The 26,394-nt window shown below is 38.0% G+C and overlaps 1 protein-coding gene across 1 annotated transcript; it reads left to right on the top strand.

Annotated features, from left to right (window-relative positions):
* The first annotated feature begins 258 nt into the window (after window positions 1-258).
* On the top strand, window positions 259-26,189 carry LOC124272454 (catenin beta-like). Its single transcript, XM_046707628.1, is given in 17 exon segments — window positions 259-412; window positions 13,175-13,239; window positions 15,928-16,058; window positions 16,656-16,785; window positions 17,101-17,131; window positions 17,133-17,286; window positions 17,899-18,203; window positions 18,707-18,911; window positions 20,742-20,886; window positions 21,261-21,364; window positions 21,658-21,864; window positions 22,250-22,504; window positions 22,874-23,035; window positions 23,335-23,485; window positions 23,722-23,846; window positions 24,266-24,398; window positions 24,992-26,189. Coding segments are annotated over 16 exon segments (2,490 nt in total). The 5' UTR covers window positions 259-412; window positions 13,175-13,193; the 3' UTR covers window positions 25,198-26,189.
* The last annotated feature ends 205 nt before the right edge of the window (window positions 26,190-26,394 follow it).

Raw genomic sequence — 26,394 nt, 5'->3', positions numbered from 1 at the left:
GTTTGTTAGCATTCCATTCAGACACATCACCGCGTAGGAGGAACTTGCACTCATCGGTGAACTTTATTTACATTTGAGAATACGATTTTAATCCTGGTTGTGAGTATAATCGCTCTTGTATTGTATTGTTCTGTGTCTTGATTAATATCAGTGTATATATCATTTAATTATCATGAACAAAAGTAAACTTTATTTCGTACACGAAGGAACTATATGTCGTGGCGTAGGTTTTAAGAATTCTGAACCACTGTATAGCAGGTGCCCCTGAACTGCGCATGCTCATAGACACGACGCCATCTTGGAATTTGAATATATTGTGAAAGGGTCTGTAAAACATTGGCGAAGGCTTGACGAGAAGAGCGATATAAGGCTGTTTCGAGACGCTCAGTGGTCCATCTGGGCCCAAATTTCGGTAAGATACGATAGTGAATGCATCGTGTGTATATAAAGTACGTCGTGTGGGCTAATTTAAGGCCATGCGAGCTCCAAAACGCGTCAAAATAAACGATGCCCCGATCTCGTTCGTAGTCGTTCGACCGAATCAACCGACTCTCTAACATACATGTAGCGCATGAATTAATTTGCTGTGCTCAAGCTTGTTTTTGTTTTGCAATACCAGTTATGTGATGATCTACTAAGCAAAACACGTGGTGTTTTTGAACAGGTGTGTGTGCATTTTGCATTTCTGGGGTGGAATTCTGCAAAAAGATTAGGAAAGAAAGATGCAAAATGGCCGACATGACCCTGCCCGGCTCCCAGTTATGGCCGAGCTAAGAATCTCTGCAGGAGTGGTCACCCCATTGTCACACGTAAAATGATGTTGTCTGAACCCAGAAACCGACACAAATACCAGATTTTGTTTAAACTAAAATCTGAACTCCTACGTATGTCAAATGTAGAATTGGTATCCTCAACAGGAAATGACACTGCCTAAGATCCCAAGAACTATCTTGATTAATCGTTTTCACTATTGTTGAAAAAGGGTGAAACAGCTACATGTGCAAATTTGGTTGTCGGAAATACTTTTTAAAACTTGTTTTGTAATCAATAATTGATTCTAGATCCAAGCAGTATTTCACAAGGGACAGTATCTTAAATGGTTTAGACATGTGTAACTGATCATGGTTACCTTGTTAAGTGATAAATGGTGATATTTGCGTTGTATTTGCCATTAATGACAGTCTTTTGGGGGTTATTTCCCTTGAAACTGAGGAAGATTCAAGAAAGGACTGCATAAATGAATCAATACCTATGGCATAATAAACTGATAGCAGGGATTCACCATAATGAAGGTAATGACATTGATGAAATCTGAATTTCTCTCGTGCATATTGAATAGAAAAATTCAGGTATTTTTCAGTATCTAAAGTTGGAGGACCCTGTTCAGATTGTCTCAAATGAACAAAATGCAAGCTTTAATTTTATAATTTTAAATAATACGCATGATCTTTTTAATAGATCTCGTTTCTGACATGTAGTGGGACAACAGTATATGGCAAAAATCGCTAATATTAAGTGTAGTCCATATAATCTGTTACATTATCATGTATGTTATTACTGCCATGTCCTCTGGAAAAATCAGAGCACTGCAAATATATCCTTTTTAGGCTGGTCAATCGTTTTGTGACAAATCACCATGATCTTGATGGTTTGGTGTATTTTATGGGTTATTTCCGACCCTGCACACACAAAATAGTGGGTAATACACACAAAGTTGGGCTTTGTTTATAGTCCACTTCCAAATTGTTCTGAACTGTATTTGTTAGTAATCCTTACAAAGTCATACCCGGGGTCATGAATAATGGGAAAATGTTGATTTCATATTTTTACACTTTACCCAGTTACCTCTAAAAATTATTGATAATCTCTCAATATTCAGTTAATGATTTTCAGTCTGATCTATATTGATAATCAGCCCTGATATACATGTATACTAGGGCTGCAACGAATACACTATGTGGCGAATATGATACGTATCATGAGTATTGGTTAACGAATACAAATAATTATTCATGAATACAATATTGTAGTTAAGTGATTGATGCACAATAAGGAATGCCCATGTTGATAGTGTTAATTTGTTACAGCAATAACCATTGATCTCATGACACTTAAATTTGGTATGTAATAGTTATTGGTTCACAGGTCAAAGAACAAGTCTATTGTGGAAGGTCTTCCAACACCATTTATTCCCAAAGACAAGGAAATATGGATCATGGAGTTCTAAAAATAATAATGGCTCTCATAAGTATACAATATATTCTCTATTATCTACTGTCATTTGTACACTCATAAAACTCAGATAAATAACTTCTTCATAATTCAGAAATGTTTACACTTAATCTCTTATAGGAACGCTTAGAAAATATATCATATAATGAAGTGTTCGTATAATATCTGTGACGTCATAACTATGCCTTTCTGAATCATGAACAATAAAATAATGAGATTAAACTCTACTCTGCCAGAAATAATCTATCATACCCTGAATAATATCTCTTACAACTCCAATGTACACTCAAAAAGGCTGAAATGTACTTCGTAAACAAACATCGCTGTCACACACAAATTCTTGGAAACTGCATCTTTGACTCTCAATTCCAAGAAATGGAAGTCTACTCTATTTGACCAAAGGTGTGACAGTTGGCCAAAACATATTGAAATGTAGGTCATACACTGAAAATAACTGATTTAAAACACTACACATATACACCTTCTCTCTAATATGGGGCGGTGGGGTAGCCTAATGGTTAAAGCATTGGCTCGTTACGCTGAAAACCGGGGTTGAATCCCCACATGGGTACAATGTGTGAAGCCCATTTCTGGTGTCCCCCGTCGTGATGTTGCTGGAATATTGCTAAAAGCGGCGTAAAACCAAACTCGGTCAGTCAGTCTCTCTAATATACTCAATAGATAATCTTGACAAGGGGAGGTGTACATAAAATTCTGATATCTAACAATACCTGTACTCTAAATCATGGACTCTTCCAAATCTCAGAATGTTTCACTGCACTCAACATTTAAATGCAAAATAATGAAAAACCTACACTTTGACAATAATAATAAACATCATATTCAAATTCTACAGCTAATCAAATACCTAAGAGTGTGTCTCCCAGCAATAAACATATCTTGGTGAATTTATAACTTCTGTCCTCTCGCATGCTATCTCACATCCAACTCTTTACGGCAACAAACAATATGGCTCCAAGCAAGGGAGTCCTCATTAAACTAAGCATCTCCGGGAGAAACTATTGTCAAATTATTCTCTTACATAATCAACCTTAATATATGAATGAAGATAAAGACCAGACATTATGACAAATATTGGCAAACTAACATGACTTGAGCTACTGCAATGCTAGTACATGTTCCATTCTTGCATAATCTCAAGTTGGAAAGGACATAAGGGTTCAAGTAAAACATGCTCCCTTAAAGAAATCTTAAATATTCGTTAATATTCGGTTCTGGTGACCATGAATAACGACTTGAATTCATGAAGGGCTACGGTTCGATTCACCGAACATGCAAGTGAATTGTTACAGCCTTAATGTATACATTGATCTGTCAGTTTTCATGTGTTTAGATGAATAAAATTCAATTCGTTTTATTTTAATTTGTCAAGGTAATCCCTAAATGTGGTTCTGAGGGTTTTATGATACAGAAACTTGTTTGAAAGTGTTCAAAATGGTTATTGTAACAGTTTTGGTTATCACCTTATGTATCAGATAGCCACGTGACCCTCACATTGTGAGTTTTATGACCCTTAGATATGCACATTATCCCTCAGGGCTGGTTTATTTTAGTCATGTTCAAGAATAAATCTTTACCTAATCTTCACCATTCTTGCAGATAATTTGACACCAAAGTATCCAAATCAGTCAGTCTCTGATTATGTCCTAGGGCTACATTTCTCATTGTTTACTAAACGGGCACTTGGCAACAGCTGGTCAGCATTTGTAGATTTTGGATATTTCATGTTTGATGGTCGTTTGTGACAGTTCATTCCTTAGGTTTGTTAGTATCTTTATCACACACACACACAAAACAACCCCAACAAACCTTTTTATTCCACTTGGGCATAGGTTTTGATATTGCTTGGGGAACAGGGGTCTTGGGTGTTGCAGTTTAGTGTGTAGAGTTGATTCCCTTTGTCACACTAGAAACCTATGATCATGGGTTCAAATCCTGGTTTGCTAGAAGTTTGTCAGCACTATACTCACGACTGTCGTGAAAAGTGTGAGACATGCATCACTTACCTTTCCTTCCACATTAGCTGTCCAGCCATGATATGAAACAGGAATATTTTTCAAAGAGCCATTAAAAATACAACTATGTCCAAACTCCAGTACTGTGGGTCACCGTACTAGCGTTAGATGTTGACAGTTTCAGTGTAATCTTTCGAGCCAAAGAAATGTCCCAGGGTAGTGTATATGTATAGGGCAATGGCCATTTTATTACTATCAACATTAGGGTTATGGCAAAGTCCCTTTTCCTTTCATGTATTGGGTCAGTGGGGTAGGCTAGTGGTTAAAGTGTTGACTCGCCACGCCGAAGATCTGGGTTCAATTCCCCACATTGGTACAATGTGTGAAGCCCATTTCTGGTGTCCCCAGCCATCTTATTGCTGGAATATTGCTAAAAGCAGCATAAAACCAAACTCGTTCACTCATTTCGTGTATAATTGTGAATGTTGAAAAGCAAAAGCTGTATATTTTAAGGGTGTGTTGATTTTAATTTATAGTATATAACTATTTTTTTAGTGTTTGGGGTGGGGTGGGGGGTTCGTAGAGAATTAGTCTTGCTTTAAAATTGAGGTTATGAAACATTGTTGGAGATATTCTGGTTATATCATTTCGAAAATAACTGGCAATTTTAGAACCTAGTACTGTCCCACCAATGTTTTCAATGACTGCTTCACCTGTCCGTTGAACCAGGTAGCCTACAACGGAAACTTTCTAGAATGAAGACCGATTACTTCAAGAAGAGCCAGGTGTTGTAGCTGCAGATTCTGTTTGACTTTGATTAAAAGTTCTGTCAAGTTCATTCCGCACATCTTCGTGTTAATCGCACAACCTTGACAGTAATGGGAGTGTTTTCTGTTATGGGCTCTTGGGAAATCAGTATAGGGCTGTTGTCACAAAATTTGTGGTCCTGATAGATGACGTTTGCATGCTGAGATTAGTTAAGCTTATTTCAGAATGCAAAATCCCATCAGAATAAGGTACATCGTGTGACGATGCCATTGGTTTGAACAAAATCTGTTGTTCTGTTCTATATGTCCCCATATTGCAACTGAATCATGGATGCAGCAGCATCATCCAGCAGGGTTTTACCTTGAGTTTAAAAAAAACAAACCAATATTTTGTGGGTCCTTAATGGTAATATGAGGGTTCTGTAAAGTACCCAGATTGTGTAAGTGCACGTTCAGATAGTTACTTCAGAGCCTGGAGTGAAACACGGGTCATGTGGACAGTGATGACTGGTGAATTAGGCGACACAGGTAACTACTCATGCGCTGTAGGTAGGCTTTGGGTACATTTGTGGCGTCTCTCCAGCCACAGTATTTTGAGATTTCTGCATCCATTCTGTAGATTTGTACATTGTGTAAAACCCTGATCCGTTATAGCACACATTGATACACCCTGATCCACCCTTACCTTGATGTTGAAACCTGCACCTATATCATATATAGGACCTACATGAAGGGATAATGGCAGCTCATGACATCAGCAAATCATATGTCCTGTACTAATGGGTCTGTTTCGTAGATGGTCCAGACTCGATTATTTACAGACCGCCACCATATAGCTGGAATATTGCTGAGTGCGGCGTAAAACGCTCACTCGTAGATGGACCTGTGTGTAGCTGAAGAAAATCTGGTCTGCCGTGGTGAAGGGATGGCTATCTATATAAATATAATAGAAATCAAATAGTGATTCATAGTAACTAACTTTGAACAGAAACAAAGTTTTAAAAAAACCCACCACATTTCAAGAACTGCATCCTGAACATAAATTTTCAGTCTGTGAGCAGTCTTTATTTTGTGAGGTCATCACTATGATTTATGCAAGATATTGTCGTTGACACTATTATTATTATTATTATATCTATAATCGTTAATGATTCTTTCCATCTTCAATATTTCCAATTGTAAAAGGCGCACTGGGGTAGCCTAGTGGTTAAAGCGTTCGCTTGTCACGCCAAAGGTCCGGGTTCGATTCTCCACATGGGTGCAATGTGTGAAGCCCATTTCTGGTGTTCCCCACCGTGGTAATGCTGGAATATTGCTAAACCCGGCTTAAACTAAACTCGCTCACTCCAATTATAAAAACATATGTCTTTGTCCTACCTTACTCTGGTGGTACATGGTCCTTCTGATCTTCGATGATCTCAGTGTGTTTGAAGTCTGGAATTCTGCTCTTTGCAACATGTAAATACACTTGCCACAGATGCTTTTGATTCACAAGAAGTTTTAATAGTTCTTTCTGATGTCATGGTGGCATGTTTTTCCATAATGCATTGTATTATGTATGCTTTGTGAGGCACAGTTGCACAAGATAATGTGTAAGCCAAAATACAATACCGTCCTGATGATAAAGTTGTCACGTGCGTCGAGTGCTTGCACTTCCTCGTACAGCTGAATATAGGTCATGCCGCAGCTGTTGTCTTGTCAACTTGAACTCAATCGATGATCACTAGTGTTACTGCTTCATCTGGAGGCACATGATTAGACACTGACTGTTAAGGGAACGTGCTGTTATCAGTATATAGGTTTATTGTAGTTCACTCATTTATGCAATATTATCTTTTAATGCTTGGGTATATTGGGTGATTTCAAATTACGTTTTTTGAAATGTTAGATTCCAGATAGACACAATACCCCTCCATGTAGACTTTAATTTAAGTTTTAATTTGCATTAAAAATGTCACTGCAACATTTGAATGTATAAGATGCTCCATTGTCTTGTTACGTTGAATGGATTTTTTGTGTGGATTCAATCATTGGGACTGTAGGTCAGTAATACTTTACTCAAAGTGTTCACTCATCACGCCGAAGACCTGGGTTTGAGTCCCCACATGGGTACAATATTTTTGGAATATTGCTAAAAGCGACGTAAAACCCAACTCACTATGCTTTACTCATGAAATCTTTAATTTGTTAATTAAATGCATTCATCGCATAGGTGTCTGTTTACTCAATTTGTTCTATTTTGTTGAACATGCTAAATGGTATGGTCATGTTTACCATTGTTAAATGTTAATTAGAAAAAAGTCGATAACCAGCGTTCAAAATTAAGCTTGCAAGTCAAGGTGTTGTGATTACCATAACCAAGAGTATAGATTCCCAAGATTCTAATTGCCCAGAATACCTTCAGGACTTAATTTGAAAACTGGATAATTTGTTTTGTGAGACAAAATGCTGAAAAAACTCATGATTTGCGCGATGTTGACAAGAATTGTTTTATCTTTTTAATTGGTCTTTTCAGGAAATGAACCAATCAAAACCCTGTATGAATGTTCAGGAATTCGCTAATCAGTCGAGGTCAAGTATGGCCAGTAATTGAATATATTATTTGAAGATCTTACGATTGCTTTTCTACATGAATATTTCACACAGAGGCCCACCAAGTCATATAGTGATAGTGAAGGATAGATGAACAAATTGTAAAATAAGTTGTCTTATAAATGGAACAAATAGGTGGTCTACACAGGTATAGGTATCATTGTTTCTTAGACAAGGCATGCACATTGGTTGGCTATAAATTACCACTACTTATTCAAGAGGTAATGGCTCCTGTTGTCACCTATACAAATGTTGGTAGGAACAGAAGCTCTATTGTTAAAGTGTCTGGCCCAACAATGTTGTCGGTCACTTTGGCTGTCAATAAAGCTGCCACTTGCCACGCCTTTGTCCACCTCAGTTTAATTGGCTGAAATGACCTGTGGGTTATTTTTAGCATGGTAACTTATAAGTGACCGTTCAACTGTGTCACTTGTCTCCAGGCTTGTCAATCACCCAATGTCAAATTCTGATATGAAGATAAGGATTTATGTATACTGATCATTGATAAGAAAAACAATTATGGTGTCATTCTAGCAAATGACTTCACTGTTTATTCTAAAATAAATATTGCACTGTTTCTTTATATTTGTTTCAACAGATTTTTTTTAAATGCCAAAGAAGAATTTTATTTTTTAACAGTGCTTCATTATTTTAAGGGGAAGTTTGTTGCACTTACAGGTTCAAACAAATTAAAATCTGACATCCAGTATATCTTTCCTCAAATTTGGCATATTGGATGTTTACACAATCCACAATTACGCCAAATTATATAGAGCAAAAATAACCATGATGTATGTTTTAAATGACGTTAGGCATGGCTCAACCACTCGGCAATAACAGGCTAATACTGTAGCACTATGAGATCCGTGGAGTGTTATTGTGCCTGCCAAAATGTCAGCCGACACAGATTGGCATATGTCAAACTGCTCCGATGGGAGAGGCCACTATTGGCAGCTGACAGCCATTGCTGTGGGAGTGGGAGAGTTCATTATTTGCTGTGACATGTGTCAAAGCGGCTGGCTTGGTGATATGTTATCAATATTTACAGCACCCAAGCTCATGTGGCTGTAGCCCACCACAGATAAGGATCAGCTCCTTTTCCAGTGTTACTCTCTTCCTTGTTTAATAGTTTCATTCACTGTTCAAGTGGGGATAGTTGACTCTAAGTGTTTTGTGTTGGAAGAAATCTGCCCATCAGATTTCTTGTACTCAGTTGGATAACTTTGGATACCCTGCTTGGAGAACCATTTTCAGTAGGTAGGTTTTTTATCTTATTTTTATCATAGGTAGGTTTCATGTGATTTTTATGAAAGTAATGGTTTATTTGAGATGCTTACACTTAGAAAGTTTGTCAGTTTCGAATATTTTGAATTATGTAGTATGGTAAGATTATTTTTAGGTTTCCTTCAATTGCATTCAAGTTATGATGACACAGCCTTCTTATCAAAAGTAAAAGTTGATATTCTTTTGCTGAAGCAAATCTCAATGAACCATAGACATCGTTATGTTGAGCATGTTAAAGATTTCCCTTAAATATTTTGAATATTGACTTGAGGGAATTTTATTGCGGTAGTGTTGTTTGTAGACCAAAGTTTGCTGGTTTTGAAAGCAGATTCCAAAGTTAATTCCCATGTTAAATTTATGATACACTTGATAGTGTTTAAGTACAGTGTTGAGGGACATTACTTTAGTTGTGTATAGAGTCAGAAATCTTATTCTGTAGCTGCTGAAGTTTGTCAGATAAAACCTAATTTACAACAGTGAAGTTTTGTAAAATCGTGTAAAAAGTGTTGGTTGTAATGCGCCTTATCCGGCAATGGTAAAGTGGTGATAAGAATCTTCAGTCATTTCTTGACCTATGTCTAAGTGCCCTCATTTATTACATTTTAAGACATTGACATCTTAGATTTATTATGTGCTTTGACACTGGGGTTTTTGTTTACGTCAGAGTCACACCATCCTGTATGCTAATCATTGCCACATTTTGGGGCATGTCTTTGTTTGTGATGCAATAGTATTGTATTTTTTATTAATCTGCACATTTTCCAAGTTTAGATTTTCAGATGATTAATCTCTACAAAACTAAACCAAGATTTTATAAGGCAGGGATAGTGAATATTGATTGTCACCATTTTACCACGGGGCACCTGCAGGATCAAGTGTTTACATAGCCTGTAGTAGTGAGGATAATTTTGAATTACAACGGTCCTTCAACGAGGTGACAGGTGGTTTGCCTGCCAGCTTGTCCTGTCATCCATTGTGAAGGAGCGGGGTAGGTGAAGCGTGGAGAAACACTGGGGGATTATCTTGTCTGGAGGGATAGAGGGAGTGCTCGTTTTACACCCTTGTCCATGGGTACGCTCACTAGGGAGGAAATAGTTTCTGAATGCGTGTCTGTGGTGGTATCACAGTGGTGGTCTCTCCTATAGATCTAGAGTGTAAGGTTCCAAGATCTGTCCTGTTTATCACAAGTGAAACATTTGGGCTTGATTTTTAAAATCATACTCTTTAGATATTTATGGTAACATTTCAGAAATATTTCAGTGCTGTTGATTTTTCTTTTTGTTCTATAATTTGAGTTTCAGATTTTTATGTATATTTTCAGAGAATTGTTTTAAGTAAATGTTTGATAGTTATGTCATGATGTAAATGTGGAAGTGATAATGCAAACATCGTCCTGTAACTTTTTCATGTCGTTTAGGGTTTGAGAAGGGTTTGGTGGTGAGAAGAGGGAAGGACTGTTAGCTATAATGATTTGTGCCAACTGACTCATGCAAGACTTTATTTGCAGATAGTGATTTTCAAGTCTAGTCTTCCTGGATTAGTATTATCTTAGTATCATCAGAATTACTTACTAAATGTTAGATCTTCTGCTCAGTATGCTTAAGTGGTTGTCAGAACCAAGAAGCCATCGACATCTAACATTTACCTTGGAACACAACAGCTTAGGATGCTATTCAGCAGTGACAATCAGTGCTGAAAATTGACTTACAAGATCATTGATCTGAATAGTGACGGGTTAGAATATTGATCTTCAATAACCCATGCTTGTCGTAAGAGGTGACTAACGGGATCGGGTGGTCAGGCTGGCTGACATGGTTGACACATGTCATCGGCTCCTAATTTTCGCGGATCGATACTCATGCTGTTGATCACTGGATTGTCTGGTCCAGCCTCGATTATTTACAGACCCCAGTCATATAGCTTGAATATTGCGGAGTGCGGCGTAAAACTAAACTCGCCCACTCACTCGCACAAAAAAAGTCAGATTGTATTATAAAGAAGCTTCTGCCAGTATGTACTCTTGGAAGGTAGTACGGTTTTTAAAAAACATATTTTTGATAAATGGCCCCAGTAGCAATTACATTTATTTTGTTTAAACCACTACTTAATTTCGCACGGTGTTAACAAGTGCAGAATTGAGGTTGACCAGGTCTGGACATGCTTATATCAATGCATCAACTTATTTGTCGTTTTGATAATGGTGATCTCAAGTGTAATCTGTTGAAGTACCTGGCAACTGGAGTACCTGTAGATGGGTGGTAGGTGATATCCTGATGTGTCCGTACCTGTTGATTTGTGGCCTACTTCTACCTGTCAGTGGGAGACATGTCGATATATCCTGTCACATTGGAATAGAGGTGATCTGACACTGGTGATTGACACTTGCCATGTCACACTCAATAACCTTTTTAGAACACTTAAAGCAATAAACTTACTGGAGTACTGTAGAATGATCTGGACATTCATTTGCTTCCTCTTTCAATAACTTTGATTCACAGTACAATCAGATTCATGGGCAATTCATATTTGTAGTGTAACTATACCTATTTGAATTATCTGTTGCCTGACCTTGTATATAAAGAACGTAGTATTTAAGGCCTGGAGAGGATTTTGAGGAATGCAGATTCAGACGGACATCAAGACACTTTCACTTAGTTTGACCTGAAAGCATCTCATTTACTTTTGATCAAAGCAGATCTGAAAATGCGTTTCATGAGAAATACTTCCTAATATTAAAATATTTTCTTAGATTTATTTTTGGTCTAGGTCATTCAGGCAACCATAGTGATAAGTAAAGCAAGATTTATGGATGTTAACTTCTTTGTGAATAACACCCTGATGATCTGATGGAGTAAGCATACACTCCGAAACGGTGTGTTATTCACAATAAAGAAGTTGACATCCATAAATCTTGCTTTTCTTATGCATTCCACTTCTAAATGCCCTTCAAAGATTTTAACCATAGTAATGGCAAAAAAGATCTTGTACTTGCAACAGCTAGGATGGTTTTGTTTTGAGGTAGTTTAACACTCTGCTAGTACAAAGGCTAGTTTTTTCTGTTGGCTCTAAATATTAAGCTGTTAAGCTCAGAAATATTAATTTGTAAGAGTTAACTAAAACATTTAAAACTATGCTAAAAGTTTTGGTTTGTTCAAACTTTTCGGTTCAGACTCAAGAGATACTACAGCAAGCACCTGCTTTTGGATTTCCTGAAGTTTTTTATTTGCTGAATAATGTTGGGTTGGTGGTGTAGCCTAGTGGTTAAAGCTATCCGCGTGTCACGCAGATGACACAGGTTTGATTCCCCACATGGGTACAATGTGTGAAGCCCATTTCAAGTGTTCCCTGCCGTGATATTGCTGGAATATTGCTAAAAGCGATGTAAACCATTCACGCTCACTCACTCTGAATGAAGTTAAGTTGTTTTGGGAAAGATCTACTTCTTGTTGCTCAAAGCTTCCCCTTCCAGTTCCAGTTATGGGGTTTATGATGCATGAATTATTGTCATGGCTCTCAAGATGTTTTATGATTTGGAGCGGACTGTGACATTTTGATGGACAGAATCAGAACAGGCTCAGTGATTCATTACAAAATGACATCTTGATTGTCACAGCCATGCAAAGGGATGGACTCGTGCAGATGATGACTAAAAGGATCATTTATTTTCTGTGACTGCATTCAAAGTTGGTTCTTAAAGTTATCCATGACTTAAAGCATTGTTATACCATGGTTTACAGTTTAATTTGTCTTAACAGATTCTAAATTGTCAACTGTGTGACAGTTTTGACATGTTTTCATGGTCATCAGAGTGGAAAAGTCTGGCAGATTGACTCACAAAATATCATTGAGAATATCATGGCATGTGCTATTATTTACATAGCAAGAACAAGTCTTGAAGCTATTGAAACATACCTACATTATCTTGTCACCAAGGTCTAGCCATGTCAAGTGATTGTTGAGCCATGTTCTGACATTGTGTACCTGTACAACTGGCAGGCTTATTGAGGCGAGTCATGTTACTGAACTAAATCGTTTAATTTGAGTATTTTGAAGACATAATAGCATTTAATCATGGAAGTCATGAGTACACCCAGTTCCTCATAGTACCAGGGCCTAGATTTTCGAAGCTCTCTTAGTGCTAAGATAGTCGTAAGTTAATGTTAATGTATGGCACTTGATACGACTATCTTGGCGTAAAACTAAACTCAGTCAAAAGTCTCAAATAGTACCAGGAGGGCAACTTAATGCAAGTTTATTTATGTACAGATTTTTTCCCAACACTACCATACTGATTTCCTAGTAACTTATTGTTTTTAATTCCAGATTTGACCACAAGTGAACAATGAGCAGTTACCAGATGAATGCGTCTGGAGACCCTGCTAGGACCAGTGAGTATTTGTTTCCAGTCCTCGTTAGTCTACAGTGAAACCATGACAATCTTGGGCCTGTTTCACAAGGTGATCGAAGCGCTAAAACTGTAAGTCTGTTAAAGTATGGGAGTTTCGATCCCCTCAGCACCACGATCGCTTTATGAAATGGGGACCTGAACCCTTGTCATTCGGAAACATGTATAGACAGAAAGGGCCTTCGTAAAAAAGCACAAGGAAAAACTGCAACAAAGTGAACAGTTTAAATCCAAGCTATGCTTGTTCTAAACTCCATAAGGACATTCGCGTAGCCAAGTGGTTACGGCATTCGTTTGTCACACCAAAGAACCGGGTTCGATTCCCCACATGCGCACAATGTGTGAAGCCCATTTCTGGTGTCCCCCGCCATGATGTTGCTGGAATATTGCTAAAAGCGTCATAAGACCATACTCACTCGCTCTTAGCTCCATATGGATTAAAATGTGATAAACTGAATGGTTCATTACCCTTGGATCCAGGTTTTGATAATTACCAGCACTTTTTCAGAATAGTGCTGTCACTCCACTAAATGTTGGAGTGTATCAAAGTGTAATTATATTTTCAAACATCTCATTATTGGGTCAGTTTTCTGAATGAGGACATTACTGATGGTTTGTGGCAGCATGGTCAGGTTTAGATTGTTTTAATTTTTTTTCATAATTTAATTTTTAAGCTTTTTAAAGTAACTATTGTACAAACAGGGAAACTATTGAGAAAGATGTCATATCTTTCTTGTTCCAATGTAATGTACAAATTCCGGAACGTTTTAGGGCTTGAGTACCATTGGGCTTTAAACACACTATTGAGTGAGTGCCTCACTTCCAGCACATGTTGGTCAGTGGTATTATGAGCCCTCGGCCATTGTAGAGCTGTCTTTATTACCTGTTTCAATTCCATTATTTGTGGACTCTTCATTGGTGGGTAGCATAAGGTCCTTGGATTTTGTGCTGCCCCACTCTGGGTTTGAATCTAGGATAGGACTCGGCCGTAAAAATAGAATTTGTACTTCAACATGAAAGGGTAAACCTGAAATGATATTTTTGTACATTTGACACTTTCTTAAAAGCCTTCTGTATTCATCAAATGTTTTTATTTGTTTCTATTGTTTGTGTTGCCACTGTCGATAACTGGGTTGTGAGTCAGTTGCTTTGCTATATGTGATAACTATTTATAAACTAACAAATTCTATGAGACGGGAAAGTAGATTGTTTTGTGAACAACACTAACATTTCACGCATGGGTAATTCAAGATTGAAAAACAAAAGCATGTTGACATGTTTGACACTTGTAAACACCACATTCCTTTTGTAATTGCGCATTCTTGTTTTCATGTCTGCTTTTATTACTTTCCAAATGGGTCACTTCTAGTAAATTAAGTATAAGGATTCACAACAATTTGCAAGATTTTTCAGCTGATAACATTACTGAGGTCAAATGATATATTGATCTTCTAAATATAACAGTTGCCAAGACATGGCAGGGATCTATTTTCGTGCAAGGCGTAATCCTAGTAAAATCCAGGACCACATTTTTTCCTTGTCATAGAGCTGTGGCAGCATGTTTAGTATGCTTTCTGTAAACATAGCCTAGCAAGTTTCGTGTTGATGTGTGAGCTTGTAGTTGCCAGGACAAGGCATAAGAGGGGAAGTGTATTTGTCAACACGGAATTTCTGTGAACCTAGGAGGGTAAATATTGTTAGCTTTCACTAGCCGTTATTGCTGCCATTGACATTTATTTCCTTAACTACTGTTCTCCTTTTTGACACAGATTCTGAATTTTCTTTTTCTTAAGGGGAGGGGACAGTGCTTAAAAAAATGTTTTGTGAACCACTCCCTTGTTTAAAAATAGCTGAGTTTCGTATTCAAGCTTTGTTTACTATCTAAGAATGTTGAGTTTGTTTGATACAAATCTTCAATAAATTGTTTTTAAGGTAATGTCTCAATGCAAATTATTTTATGTGGGCAGTGACTTTATTAGATAACTTACAACTGAAGAAACTTGTTTGCTATGGTGAACACAATAGTGGAAATAAGTAGTTTGAAGAGCACATTTCTTTTATTATTTCAAAGGATTTCTTTGTACTTTTCCTTTAAAGTGCCTATTGTTTCATTGTTACTTCATGTATGAGACTGGGTTAACTTGTCATTTGATACTTTTTCTGTAGCTTTTAGCTTAGCTCAATGGACCACCAGTGCTAGTATGGGGGTGGGGGAGGGCTTAATAGTAGCTGTGTGCCAAATGCTGGTAATGATTTCAGTGTTGTGATAATTTGGATTTGCTAGCAGCACTTAAAGATATGGTACTGATTTCAGGAAGTGATGTGTAGCTTAACGTGGAAAATATAAAGACGTTAATTGTTTTTATTTATGAATGGTGCTAACAAAAGTAGAAATGACTACTGTAATGTCTTATTTCACAAGATGGTCAGTATTCTATTACATTGTCATATTCATGATCTTCCCTGGGAAAACCATAGCCTTTGATGTAAACTGAAAGTAGTTCCGGCATAAGTCTTAGATCACTCAATATTACATATATTTTATGCTTTCAGATAACAAATGATAATTGTTCATAACATGGCTTACGAACTAATAAGCACCATTTTTTATTCAGTTGCTCCTACCTGTAGCATGACAGATGAATTGATAAAAACAATGTTTGGATTTCAGTTGGTCCTAGCAGTGGTAACTACATGGATTTGTCCGATATGCCAATGGAGAACAAGCAACAACAAACTATGATGTGGCAGCAGAACCAGTACATGACAGATTCTGGCATCCACTCAGGTGCAACCACACAGGTGAGTCAAGCTGTACAGTGGACAACTGTAGTAGTTGCATACGAGCCCCACACAGGTGTAAAGTGATTTACAGTGATCAAAAACATAACATGAAAGAGGGTTCTTCATCAGAAGGTTTATGCAAGATCAACTCTTGAGACCCTTTAACCTCCCTTATTTGTAACAGCCTTAATGTTGGGTGCAATAGAAGTACAAATTGTGTTTTGAAACACTGCAATGCATGCTCAAAGGAACCCTCTATTTTCAAGATAATCAGAATAAGAAAAAGCATGCGTATGTTTTCATAATTTCACTTGTTTACTTTTACATATTTAAAGAAACATACAATGAAATACCCAAAAAATAGAGCTGATTTCCTGATGCTTAAAAAAATTGCTTCAGCTCTAAATAAAATAGATGGCATGGCTTGGTTTTGATATTGACTTAGTTCTAAGCCAGTTCACTGCTATATGTGACGTGTGAACAAAACCAAATCTGTGCAGCACCAGTCCCATATTAAGATAGGTGTGTCATTAAGCTTATTATGGCTGGCTTGATGGAATCAAGTGGACTCAATGCTGGGTATGTTGAGACAATGCAAGGCGTCTCGTGTTGTAGGCCCCCTCAATCAGCAGCAAGACTGGCCCCGGGGAAGAAATAGAAGATGAGAACATGGATCCATCGAAGATGATGTTTGACTGGGGGCCGGGCAACTTCAGCGATGGCTATGGCCAGGAACAGGTGGATGGTGAGTGAAATAACCAAGTATTCAATGTCCGGTATTTAAAGGCGAAATTTTATGGATGACAACTTCTGTCTGATATGTTTCAATATTCAGGGTAGAGGGAAACATAAGGTAACATTTTAGATGAACTCAGATTATCATGAAATGATTTGTGATAGTGGTTTTGGTTTGTTTTGTTGGGGGTTTTCAATTTTCAGCTGTAATTGCTGAAAAGAAATTTCATCTCATAAGTGAAAATTAATCAGAAAAATAGATCCTAATATACCTTATGAGATATGAAAATTAATGTCACATCACTAATTGATGCCTATTCCACAGATATCAACCAGCAGTTGAATCAAACCCGCTCCCAGAGTGCGAGCAGCCATGTTCCCTGAAACCCTGCCCGCAGGTGTCCAGATCCCCTCCACACAGATTCACCCCGACCAGCCCACCGCAGTTCAGAGGCTCAGTGAACCATCACAGATGCTGAAGCACGCTGTTGTCAATCTCATCAACTACCAGGTACTTCCTTTCATCACATGTGTTATCAAAAAGATTGACTGGACTTCTTACTGAATGTTGACTGCCACTTGTACCAGATGCAAATAGCTCAGTGGGCCAGTTTCAACTGTTGGCTTATTACTGCAGGTTTGATTCCTACCTTACATGATGTAAATCTGTGATAATCTGGGTATTTTACTGTCCTTTGTCGGGGCGGTGGGGTGGGGTAGCCTAGTAGGTAAAGCGTTCGCTCGTCACGCCGAAGGCCCCGGTTCGATTCCCCACATGGGTAAAATGTGTGAAGCCCATTTCTGGTGTCCACCGTTGATATTGCTGGAATATTGCTAAAAACGGCGTAAAATCAAACTCACTCACTGTCCTTTGTCAACATGTATATTTAGTAATATTTGGTCAAATTTTGTTTTATTCAGTTTTCATAGTCACAGTATGGCTGTGGATGTGCAGCTTGTGATGTTTCATATTTCCCTGTTTCCAAAGAATAGATATTTGTAAAATTCTGAAAGTGCTGTTCATAAGTTTCTTGATTAATGTAGCTTTTGAAATGTTAAAATTATGTAAGAAACTTTTAAAAGTTTGGTATATTTGAAACATTAAAGTAATATTGTTGTGTAGGATGATGCTGATCTTGCAACAAGAGCCATCCCTGAGCTGATCAAACTGCTGAATGATGAGGACCAAGTTGTGGTGAGCCAAGCGGCGATGATGGTGCACCAGCTGTCAAAGAAAGAGGCAAGTCGACACGCCATCATGAATTCCCCCCAAATGGTTGCTGCTCTTGTGCGTGCCATGAACAACACAGACGACCTGGAGACCACTCGATGTGCTGCTGGGACCCTGCACAACTTGTCACATCATAGACAGGGTCTTCTGGCCATATTCAAATCTGGAGGAATACCAGCTCTTGTCAAACTCCTCAGGTAGGTGGTAGTCTTAAAAATTTACAAATACTCAAGACAAAATACAGGAGAAAAGACTGTACTTATACATGCCAGAATAGTCATTTCCACCGGGTACACACAATGACCATTTCAGTCGGTGATAACTTTTTAGAAAAACCTGGTGTCCCCTGCCGTGATATTGCTGGAATATTGCTAAAAGCGGCGTAAAACCAAACTCGCTCACTCATTCGTAGAAAATCATACGTAATCAGTGTGCAAAAATTACTAATCCCAAGAAAGTGTTCAGGAACACTTCAGCCATGACAGGATAACTGTAGGAATATGAAAGAATTGGGCCAAATTTTGTCTCGATTCTGTATACTCAGAAAATACCATCTGGTCAATACATCTAAGGGATTTTGAAACAACTAAATCTGCATGTACCCCAACTGCAAAATTCCAATAAGTATTAAGATTAAACAGTCCAGCTATGTTTATGTTCCCCTATGACCATATTTTATTTCATGAGTGACTGTTTCCAGCTCACCAGTGGAGTCTGTCCTGTTCTATGCAATCACCACACTGCACAACCTCCTACTCCATCAAGAGGGGTCCAAGATGGCCGTGCGTCTGGCTGGAGGATTACAAAAGATGGTTGCTCTCCTACAAAGAAACAACAATGTCAAGTTCCTCGCCATCACCACCGACTGTCTGCAGATCCTTGCATACGGAAACCAGGAAAGCAAAGTAGGTGTTCCAGATTACACATCTAATGTTGCAATCAAAGATTAACTCTTTCAACACCAGTCAACCAGGGGCGTTTACTGCCATGACACCGAGTTCCCAGAGACTCTAAGGTCATAGATGAAGCCTATGTTTATGAAGGAAATAATAAGCTTGTAAAACGTTATTGCTACTACTTCTCATACACCATTTAAAAGATCTAATCTCACTGTTGATAAATATGAAGTTCATTTATATAATATTATTCAAATAATACAACTACAACTTAAATAAATGTATTTTTTAATGAAAATGCAAGCTTACATTTATAATGTCCAGATAAACCATGAAAGAAGCAAAAACTATTGCAATTGTTTTTATTTTTCCATTTGTGACATGTCATAACATGCCCGTACCTTTTTCTTTTATATTTTCATGTAATCAGAAAATTATTATAAACAGATTTCTTAAATAATATGTATGGTCGCCTTTTACCCGATATCAGTGGCTTTCCGCTCGGTAACATGACACAACGGAAAATACCTCCGTTTTCGAAGCTCCGTATGAATAACATGGGAGGCGAATCGTTGGTCGGGTATCGTTCGAAAGCTCTGAACATCAACAATATCACTGTACCCTTGCCGAGAGTATTTTCACAGTTGTAAGAAGCGATTTTATTGGATAAAGATTGGTTTCTAATGACGCTTTTTTGCCAAAGTCTGCTATAAGGGTCGTGATTAGTAAAAATCAGACGTGACCTAAGGCAGCCATTCATATTACGGCAATGGATACCGTCCTCGTAAACGAAAACTTTTAGATTTAGACGAAAGGTTTGGGTAAACTAATGCTATTCTGAACATATTAAGCAAGAAATCGCTACCTATCGTAAATTATGGAACTTATTGGACGTATTGTGCTAGGTTATGACCTGTGACAAAAATGCTTCATGCATATATTTTAGCATTAAACATCGTGTCCGGGCGTGAAGATTGAGGTGGCGAGAGCCAAGATGTCGCTTGTCAGTGACTTGACTTACATTACATGATCGCAGAAAAAGATGGAAATAGTAATGCTATATGTACGTTTGACAACTTTTATGAATGCTGTTGTTGATTTTATTCATTAGTTTATTCAATTTATTTAACGATTTCCTCGAAACATCGTTACTTTGCTCTTTGACAATGTTATTGTGGACCCGCTGGCGAAGCATGTGTCCGAGAATCATTGTTTTCAATAACATTGTGAAAAATAGCTTATAATTTTAATTCTGCCGATAATATATGATCAATTGAAATTTAATATGTGTTTTCAGACATTGTGAAATATGATAGATTTAATATATGAATCATAAGTCAGGCAGGGATCCTAAAATTGTCTCATTTTGACGTGACTACTGCCTGGCCGATTAATCGGCCTCCGGTGTCTGGGGGACTCATAACATTGTGGCCTATTATTCGGCCTGCATTGTTGAATGGGTTAAGAACACGACCTGACCTCTAGCAAGTTTTTGTATTATGGGAACAGTAATTTTGTGAATGCTCTGCATCTATAATGTGATTGCTGAATTTTGTCTGCTTTCACATCATGAAAGAGCTTTAGATTTTTCAACAGAACATCCTCTTCACTGACATCTAACCATAGTCACTAATAGTATCACTGTTCTCAAACACCATCTGTTTGGATTGTCATAGCATTGATTGTTGGTTCACACTTAAAATTTCCTTCAGAGTATCATTGTTTTAGAGATAATTATGATTGGGGATTGAAAGAACAATATACTCAAGAGCCTATCCCTTCCAGATTGTTTGGGTTTTTAGAATATTTTTTGCTGACTAATGCAATTATCATTTGCAGCTCATCATCCTTGCTAGCGGAGGACCTGGAGAGCTTGTTCGCATCATGAAATCCTACACATATGAAAAACTGTTGTGGACAACATCGCGTGTTCTGAAGGTGCTATCTGTCTGCTCAAGCAACAAGCCAGCCATTGTTGAAGCCGGTATGTAGACAGGGGCTCTTGTTTCCTGTGGAAGGGAAATTTAAAATTTACATGGAGTAATGTTAAACATTTAGTCTTTTTTTTTTTTTTTTTTTTTCCCCTTAATATTTTTCAATTATTTTATTAGATTGTCTCGAATGAAGGGCCCCATTATGTTTCAAGGTTTGTCACACATAAATTAACATGCTGTAAGTGGAATATGGTTGAAGGCAGAGTTAAACCCAGCCCACTCAGTTTATAGACACGGAACTGATTTTTCAATTCAGATTTAAGGAGGTACATGTGCAATAAATGTCATGTGATGCAGTCCCTTGTCATGTTGAAGTGATATTTAATTCTTTGAGGGAGTTTTATTGCATGTTTCCTGTCTACAGGAGGAATGGCGAGTCTAGCCATGCACCTTGGTCATCAGAGTCAGAGGCTGGTCCAGAACTGTCTGTGGACCCTCAGAAACTTGTCAGATGCTGCTACAAGAATTGTAAGTGTAAAACATGCTGTGTGATGAAGTAGCCAGATAGATAAGGCAGTTTTTGGTGAATAAGCCATCGTCACTTCTGCCTTACTTTGGGATTTCATTTTGATGTAATACTACCAAGAACTATTTTATGATCTGAGTGCCATAAGGATTATTAGAATAACATGTCTTTTTCTACACATGTAATATCTGACATCTTTGCTTCTTTTCCGAATATATTTGTTTTTAGTATATTAGAAATTAAACAGTTACTGTGCATAGTTTCACAAGGATGCATGTTTATCTCACCTTTCCAGGATGCAGTTGAAGGCCTCCTCCAGATGTTGGTCCAACTCCTGACATCCAACGACATCAACGTAGTCACCTGTGCCGCAGGTATTCTGTCCAACTTGACCTGCAACAACCAGAGGAACAAGGTGATGGTGTGCCAGGTTGGCGGAATCGAGGCCCTTGTACGAACCATCATGCAGGCCGGAGACCGAGAAGAAATCACTGAACCAGCTGTGAGTAGCACATCAATGAATACCTACGTTTGTTTTTTTCTATATTTTCTCCATCTGAAGTAAAAATTCTGTTTTCTTTGCTTTCGTGAAAGTGCCTGTAAACTATGATTAGCTGGTTGAAAGTAGTTGAGCAACCAGCTTGTGAAGCCAATTCATTTTTCTTGCTCTTTTATGGCTACCATACAACATCAAGTAATTTTGAAAGCACACCAAAACCATTCTTGGTACCAATAATGGATTTGCCAAGCATGACTTCCCCACGGGCTGCTTTTTGTTTTAAAGTTTTGGGTAGAAATGTAGTTATCTTCCTTTTGTCAACATAAATTTGGTTCTGTAGAATTCATCAGTTATGTAGACAAAGTATAGTTTTGTTTTTCTTTCCTAGGTGTGTGCTCTTCGCCACTTGACAGCCCGTCATCCAGAGGCAGAAATGGCCCAGAATGCTGTTCGCCTCCACTATGGCCTTCCCGTGCTAGTCAAGCTCCTTCACCCACCAAGTCGCTGGCCCCTCATCAAGGCTGTTGTTGGTCTGATCCGTAACCTCGCCCTGTGCCCTGCTAACCATGCCCCTCTCCGTGAACACGGTGCTCTCCCACGCATCGTACAGCTCCTCATAAGAGCACACCAGGACACTCAAAGGGTAAGTAATCCAAACAGTTTCAAAGGGTGTTCATTAACAAGGGATCCTGTTGAACAGAGAACCACATTCCTCAACAATTTTTACAACAAGGCATCCAGATAAGTTATTAAAGCTTTTGAATATTCTCCTGTTGTCATTTCAAACTTGAAATGCAATGGCTTCCTTTGTCAATTGAATAGGAATTTGTCTATAATTCAAATAGTGAACAGTTCTTGAAGTTGTATGTACTTGAAAGCAAGTAGCTCAGGATTACTTAAGCAGTTTATTTTGTATATATTAGTCATTTACCACCTTAACTTCCGATAGTCTCACTCTATGTAGAGATGGGAAGAGTGTTATGGATCCATATTTTTTAATTGTCTGTTGCAGAGAGCTTCCATCAGTTCCAACAATGGTGGTTCCAGCTACGTTGATGGTGTTAGAATGGAGGAGATCGTAGAGGGAACAGTCGGGGCACTTCACATTCTTGCCCGCGAAGCTCACAACAGAGCAGTCATCAGAGGCCTAAATTGTATCCCACTTTTCGTTCAGGTACTTCAATAATACTTCTTGAAATTTCTTCTAAGAGTATTTATAATATGAAATTTCACTTGAAACAAAGGTGTGTTTTTTTGTTTTTGTTTTTTGTTGGTTGTTTTTCAGTGTTGAGTGAATTTGAACATTTACTGAATAAATTCACATTTGGCATTGATTGTACCATGCGTACCTGGCTTTCATTAGATTAAGTGATGTTTTCATAGTTAAATTTAACGCACCTGTTCATGTCTATTATTGGTTAGTAGGCAGTGTTACTGTAGTCTTGAACTAAATGTTGCTTGGTTGACTTGCAGCTGTTGTATTCCCCGGTTGAGAACATCCAGAGAGTGGCAGCCGGCGTGCTTTGTGAGCTGGCTGCAGACAAGGAAGGAGCCGAGATGATCGAACAAGAGGGCGCCACTGCTCCCCTCACCGAGCTGCTACATTCACGCAATGAGGGTGTTGGTGAGTGACATCAATATGTTGTAAATAAATAATCTACGTCAAGTAGGGTTCGTCTTTTGTCCTGTAGATTAAACCTAGCACAGTAGTTGGTCAAGAGAACTAACATGGTTAACAGTTTGTACAAACATGGCAAAATTTGGGATACTGTTTAAAGCAGGTGTTTCCAGTTATACTTCTTCATGTAACTTTGTTCACAAGTTTGGATGCAAGTTTTACTGATATAAATGTCTCCACAGCGACCTACGCCGCTGCTGTCCTGTTCCGCATGTCCGAAGATAAACCCCAGGATTACAAGAAACGATTGTCCATGGAACTGACCAGCTCCCTGTACAGAGGAGACCAAAACATCCCTTGGTCGGAGGTACGTGCTCAACATTTTTGACAGTTTTTTAATCAAGAGGTTGTGGAAAAGAGAATTGTATCCCATAGTCAGGTTTAGCTTCTTTTAAATTCAATGATCTAATGGTAAAATGGGTAGTGACGAGAAACATGAGTGCCCTTTATGCTGTGAGTTTTGGGGTTTTTTCATCAACTGACAGCCAACTATTCTGAAATCTTTGACAAGTGATTTATGAAAAAATAAATCGCCAGATTTTCATTTCTAAAAAAAATAACCTGAATAAGTCCCTCTCTATTTTAAATTCTCTTTCGCATTAGATGTTGTGTTATTGCCTCCAGAGTAATCGATGGTGTTTTGTGATACAATATCATCTGTCTTACAAGCCATTTGAGAATGTAGCAAGTGAAGTAAAGATGTTAACATAGCTTTGTTTCCTTCAGCCCCCAGGATTTAACGTTGGGATGAACCTTCCCCCGGAGGGAACCAGTGACACTTTGTATGCCCCTCCCCACCATGGAAGTCAAGGAAGCATGTACAGTGGTAGCCAACATGACATGGACAGAGGACAATCAGGTAGGCCACTAACCCTCTAGAATGTAACCAATGCATTGAAATTGTTTGCTCTGTGATAGTAGTAACAATAGTATAAATAAAAATATATAATAAGGTCAGTAATATTGATAGTATACCTAGCAATCACTCAATAGTTGCAGTTCTGAATAGATGGAAATGAGTTAAAAACCTGCCCGGGTTTGTCACCAAAGATGAATTCAGACCAGAGTTACGTCCCTTTGGTTTGATAAGCAAGAGAAAATAGCAGATTGTTTTTACTACTTTGTTTCTGTTACACTGAGTAGTATTAATATCAAGTCTTGAATCACTTAACTGTGTCAATACTATTGGTGGTGTACTACATAATGCTGAAATTAGCCCTAATATTGATACCCCTACTAACACTTTTTTCAGACAAATGTAAATCTAATAATGTAATGACTTGTACTGAACATAAATTCTGGCTTGAACAAATATAAGCATGTAATTGTTAAAGAATAATTGAGATAATCAGATATGTCAATCAGATATCACTATTCAACCAGACATTTCTTATCTTGAAAGGCTTCAACTGAAAACTGCAAATTTGAACCAAGCAACAAATCTTCTTCCAGATTATGAAGGACAAGTCCCAATAAACTCAATGCAAGGCCTAGAAATCGGCAGCCATCACGGTAGTGGCTACGGTCACATGGACAATTTGCCCGATCTGGGTCCTGGATCAGGAGATCTTAATTTTGAAACTCTCGACTCGAGTCTCCCCCAACAGCCCCAGGGAGGGGATAACCAAGGCATGGCCTGGTTTGACACCGACCTTTGAACACAACAGTGGAAGAGACACTGAACCAGCAGTCGGATTGACAGATTTGAGAAGGAAGTGAATCTGTACATGCTAGTGCAACTGTTAGGATCCTTGAATACATCCAGCTGTATCAAATACTGACAGTGGACTGACAGGGTTTTGGTGGAACAGCCTTCAAGCATATCAGTGACTACATGACTGAAAAAAAAAATCTATTTATGCTATTTACAGAAGCAAGACTAAATGTCTAAGGTGTTTTCTGTTGGCTATGTATATGATTCTCAATGTAAACCTTGTACTTTGTCAGTTTTTGAAATGTTAATCCGAATTTTATAATGGCAGGACCAGTAATGTATATAGTTTCATTATTTCATTCCTTTCAGAACACGTTTTGGAGAGGTAGTTCTTATTTCAACACATTAACACTACATTGGCACTGTCATTTCTCAGATGTCTTTCTTCAGCTGTAAATGAAGGAGTACAAAAAATGCCTTGTGACGCTTCCGTTTTACATGCGTTTTTCTGATTATCAATCAAAATTTTATTTTGTTGAACGAGTTTATTTTAACTACAAATATATATATTTATGACCAGAAATGTAGTAGAATGTTATTTTAGTCAGAAGTATCTGGTGAATAACTGCTTCTTTGGCGTGAGCAAAATTTCTTCGATCATTACTAAGGGTTGTGAAATTTTTAACATTTTTTTTTTACATAAACCACTCATCTATCATGCATTCACACTTTCCCCCATCTTTTATCTATATATTATCTATGAACATGTTTTACATGATGACTATTTGTGAAGAATTTTTTTTTTCAAAGTATATAGTATTTGCATTTTAATAGAGGCAATTTTGATAGATTTTCATTTTTTGACGTTGATTAGTATACCATCAACCTAGTGATTCATTCATGCCACTTTTTGTAACGCTCTTAGCCAAATGTAGTTGTAGCTGACTGTTTTAGTACCTCTGTGCATGACGACAATAAAAAAGATGGTGTTTTATATACAATGTTGACCCTGTTGTTTGTGAAGTTTGGCCATGGAAGGAGTATTGTATGACCCCAGAGCGTGGTTCACAAGCCAAAATGGTCAGTCCCCTGGCCCTGGGAACCATGTTCAATATGTGTCCTGCCAGTATGTTCAAGGTGTTTATCGATATCTTACCTCAGCTTCTGTGCGGCAGTGGGGTAGCCTTGTGGTTAAAGTGAT

The sequence above is a fragment of the Haliotis rubra genome, unplaced genomic scaffold, assembly GCF_003918875.1.
Source record: "Haliotis rubra isolate DU_JTF1 unplaced genomic scaffold, ASM391887v1 Scf17, whole genome shotgun sequence".
Classification (NCBI taxonomy): domain Eukaryota; kingdom Metazoa; phylum Mollusca; class Gastropoda; order Lepetellida; family Haliotidae; genus Haliotis; species Haliotis rubra.
This window is presented reverse-complemented; position numbering and strand designations above follow the sequence as displayed.